Source organism: Amphimedon queenslandica, unplaced genomic scaffold (assembly GCF_000090795.2).
Source record: "Amphimedon queenslandica unplaced genomic scaffold, v1.1 AMPQUscaffold_12610, whole genome shotgun sequence".
Lineage (NCBI taxonomy): Eukaryota > Metazoa > Porifera > Demospongiae > Haplosclerida > Niphatidae > Amphimedon > Amphimedon queenslandica.
Window position 1 is genome coordinate 22,871 of NW_003547154.1, and position 4,088 is coordinate 26,958.

The window sequence follows — 4,088 nt, forward strand, 5'->3', positions numbered from 1 at the left end:
AGCTGCAATGATCATCACAGAGCAGAGCCCTAAGAGGTATACCTGTAACACAAAAGCAATTTTAATAAAATTAATTAAAATGTATTTATTTTTGAGGTTACTTGAAGTAAGAGGACGTTATTATGAGCTGTTGACTCATTGTATACCACCTGATATTATTTTTAAAGTAACTAAGAGAGAGAGAGGGGGAGGGAGAGTGATAAAAGAGGAAATGAGAGACTCATAGTCAATTTCTTCCTTCTACTGAAAGAAAGGGAGAGTAATAGGAAATTACACATGTACATGTATTTAAAATTAATTATTGTAATATTTTTTCTAATATTTTCCTTCTACAGAGGATATTGAATGAGCTGGTTGCTAACTGTGATGGTACATTGAAAGCTGAAGTGACTGAATTAGCAGCTCAGTATCAAGCTCAGTCACAACTGGGTAGTAAAGCAATCTTTCATCTTGAGGCCTTCACAGCAAAATTTATGAGAATATATAAACAATTTTTAGAGGAAGGACTGGAGAGTATGGGCTTCTGATGCAATAGATAAAATACATATACTTCTAAACACACAAATGCACATCAGTAATTCATAGTGATAATTGTCATCATAGACCATTATAGTGGGTCACTGTGGCTGTAATACTCTACATGGCAATATGCTATGAATACATGATGAACACACTATAGACTATGAATACACCATGAACAGTTTGAACACACTATATACACTATGAATACACTTAAGAAAAAAAGCAGCGGTTGCCGGCGTGGCTTCGTGCAACTTAATGTATAATAAGCTATGAATCTGTACTCTTGGGTATATCTAGTGTGGACCCATCCTTAACTCACAGGGCCGTAGGAACTGCTACGGTCGCCACGGCCATGGCCGTACCGTTTTTTGGAGTAAATTATTAATTAATTAAAATCAGACACGCCCTATCAGGCTCAGCATGGCTTGTAGTAGCAGCAGCAGCAGCAGCTCTTCATCTTCGAGTTTTACTTTACCTGACCTTCCTGTAGACAGTCCTAATCAGCCAGATAGATTTGATTTCCCACAGCGCCCTTTTGGTAAAACAAAAGTGGTGCACCGTTCTTTCCAAGCTTCTTGGTTCAAAAGATTCAACTGGTTGCATTACAACACTGCTGATGATCTAGCCTATTGTTTTACTTGTGTTCAGGCTGTGAAAACAGGAAAGTTAAAACTTTCTGGTCATGTTAAGGAATCAGCATTCATTTATGGAGGTTTTAGTAATTGGAAGGATGGGACTAGAGGTTTTACCAATCATGAAAATTCAGGAACTCATAAATCAGCTGTTGAAGTAGTGATTGCTATACCACAGTCAACTGGTGATGTGGGGGAAATGTTATTTTCAAGCCTTATGGTAGAGAGGCAAATGAATCGAAAATGTCTGCTAAAAATTGCTGAAAACATTAAATTCTTAGCCAGGCAAGGCATTGCATTTCGTGGAGACGGGGATGAAAAAGACAGTAACTTTATGCAATTGGTATATCTGAGGGCAAATGATGACTCCAATTTCCTTCATCATCTTCAGCGAAAAAGTGACCGATATACAAGTCCGCAAATCCAAAATGAACTCCTTAAATTGATGGCTGTAAATGTATTGAGGGATATAGCGAAATTTGTACAAAAATATAAATATTTCTCACTAATGGCTGATGAAGTCACAGACATTTCAAACAAAGAACAGGTCTTGGTTTGTCTCAGATCAGTTGACGATGACCTTATTCCTCATGAAAACTTCATTGGTATCCACTCTGTTGATTCCATTAAGTCTGATATTCTTGTAGCTGTTCTTCAAGATACTTTGCTTCGAATGAATTTGCCCATCCAGTACTGTCGCGGTCAGTGCTATGACGGTGCTGCAAATATGGCTGGCATTAAAAATGGTGTTGCAGCACAAATTGCTGAGGAGGAATCTCGTTCAATTTTTATCCATTGCTATGGCCATGCCTTAAATCTGGCAGCTGGGGATTGCATTAAAAATAACAGAATTCTTTGTGATGCTCTTGATGTGACATTTGAAATGTCTAAGCTCATCAAGTGCTCACCATGTCGAGGAGCTATTTATGAGAAGTTGAAGGGAGAAATGGCCCCTGATGTACCTGGCTTCAGAACACTCTGCCCAACTCGCTGGACAGTGAGAGCATCTTCCTTAGAAAGTGTCATTTGTAACTACACAGTTCTTCAAGCATTATGGGAAGAAGCAAGAGATGTTGTTTCAGATTGTGATACTCGTGCTCGCTTGATTGGAGTAGACAGTATGATGTCATCATTTGACTATTTCTTTGGAATAGTACTTGGTGAGAGGATACTCAAGCATACCGATAACCTCAGCAAGACATTGCAAAATCCATTATTGTCAGCATCGGAAGGACAGGAGCTTGTTGTTTTGACTTGTGACACTCTTGCTCTGTTAAGAACAATAGCATCATTTGATCTTTTTTGGGATCATTTGTTACTACTCCAGACAGAAAAGGGTGTTAGTGATCCATGCCTTCCACGAAAGAGAAGAATGCCAGCTAGATATCAAGCAGGATCAAGTAGTGCAGGATACCATCCAGAATCTCCAAAAGATTCTTACAGACAGCAATACTTTGAATGTCTTGATATGATTGTGAATTGCATTCAAGACCGGTTCAATCAACCAGGTTACAAAGTACTCAAAAACCTGGAAAATGTGATAATCAAAACAGCAAGAGGACAAGACTGTAAATCAGAGTTAGACTTCGTAGTTAACTTTTACAAAGATGACATAAATTCATCATTGTTGAGGCAACAGCTTGATCTGCTAACAACAAAGTTCTCAACAGCTGAAGAATCACCAGGTTTGCAGTGTGTTGTTGACTATTTGAAGAGTTTATCATTACCTCAAAGAGATCTTATATCTGAAGTAGTCATTCTAGTCAAGTTGATATTAGTAATTCCTGCAACTAATGCTGTCAGTGAACCTAGTGCATCGGCTGTTCGTAGGCTAAAGACATATTTGAGATCTACTATGACGCAAACTCGTCTAAATAACCTTCTTGTCCTGCATGTACATAAGCAACGAACAGATGACTTAAACCTGACAGCATGTTTAAGTGACTTTGTATCTGAAAATGAACACAGGCATGCATTATTTGGCACGTTTTGAACTGGAGCATTTTCTCTCAGTAGTTTCACTTTATTAATATCAATAATAATAATAAATAACAATAAAATAGCGATAGTTAATTGACCACGCTCCTCATGAATAATTAATTAGGTCGGCAACCTTCTCATACTACTGTCCTCCTTCCTACGGCCCTGTTAAGCTTGAGTTACGATACAAGTTGTGTTGTTATTTATGATGTGGCAGTGGCTTAGAGAAGTAAGAGCTATCAACTTGATAGCCGCAGCTTTTCCTTGTCGTCGTAGACCTGTTCAAGAGACAGCTATAGGAGCAGTTCGAGCCGCAGCCATCACTGCTGGTGATAGAATTTGGTATAAGAGTGATGAAAATGATCATTGCTTTTTAGTGGAACTTGTGCAAGAAGTGGAAACAAGTTCCTTTTACAGAAAAGAAGAAATGGTTAGTGAAATTAATTGTACAGCACTCACTGACTGGCTGTTGTATTCTTAGGTTGTGGCGAGTTATTGCAAGGTACCCAAAAACTGTGTTGTGTGACTGTGACTCAATGCCACTTATACCATGTATTCTACTTGCACTTATTTGTATATGAATTTTATTCTCCATACTGTATACGTTTTTCTGTATTGGACTATAACGGTTTATTGTATAATTTGTTTGTCATTGATTTTGTTTACTGGTCAACAATGTAGAGTAATCTCTCCGTTATCGGACACTCCCACTAATCGGACACTGTAACTTTTTCTGAAGAAGTTGCCACTGAATTCTTCTGTTATCATAAGATAGATAACAGAGATAAGGTACATAAAAGTACAAAAAACATCAGCAATTATTTTTTGTTATCAGAGAAAATCATCTCGATGTAAAAATATCGGACGGCCCCAATTCTGGACAATAATTTTCTTCGCCGTACATGGGCTCTCAGCAGACGACAGAAACTATTCTGAATAGTTTGATACCACCAA

At 38.0% G+C, this 4,088-nt stretch overlaps 2 protein-coding genes across 2 annotated transcripts in view; one reads left to right on the forward strand and one right to left on the reverse strand.

Moving 5' to 3' along the window:
• LOC109587315 (high-affinity gluconate transporter ght3-like) overlaps positions 1 to 876 on the reverse strand; it is a 5,766-nt gene extending 4,890 nt beyond the window's left edge. The window contains exons 1-2 of the mRNA XM_020003562.1: positions 842 to 876; positions 363 to 457 (exon numbers count right to left, since the gene is read on the reverse strand). Coding sequence (XP_019859121.1) covers positions 363 to 457; positions 842 to 876 — 130 coding nt within the window. The remainder of the gene's footprint in view (positions 1 to 362; positions 458 to 841) is intronic.
• Positions 877 to 942: 66 nt separating this feature from the next.
• LOC100639042 (zinc finger MYM-type protein 1-like) lies at positions 943 to 3,149 on the forward strand. The gene has a single exon (XM_003390313.2). The coding sequence runs from the start codon at positions 943 to 945 to the stop codon at positions 3,145 to 3,147; it is 2,205 nt and encodes a 734-aa protein (XP_003390361.1). The 3' UTR covers positions 3,148 to 3,149.
• The last annotated feature ends 939 nt before the right edge of the window (positions 3,150 to 4,088 follow it).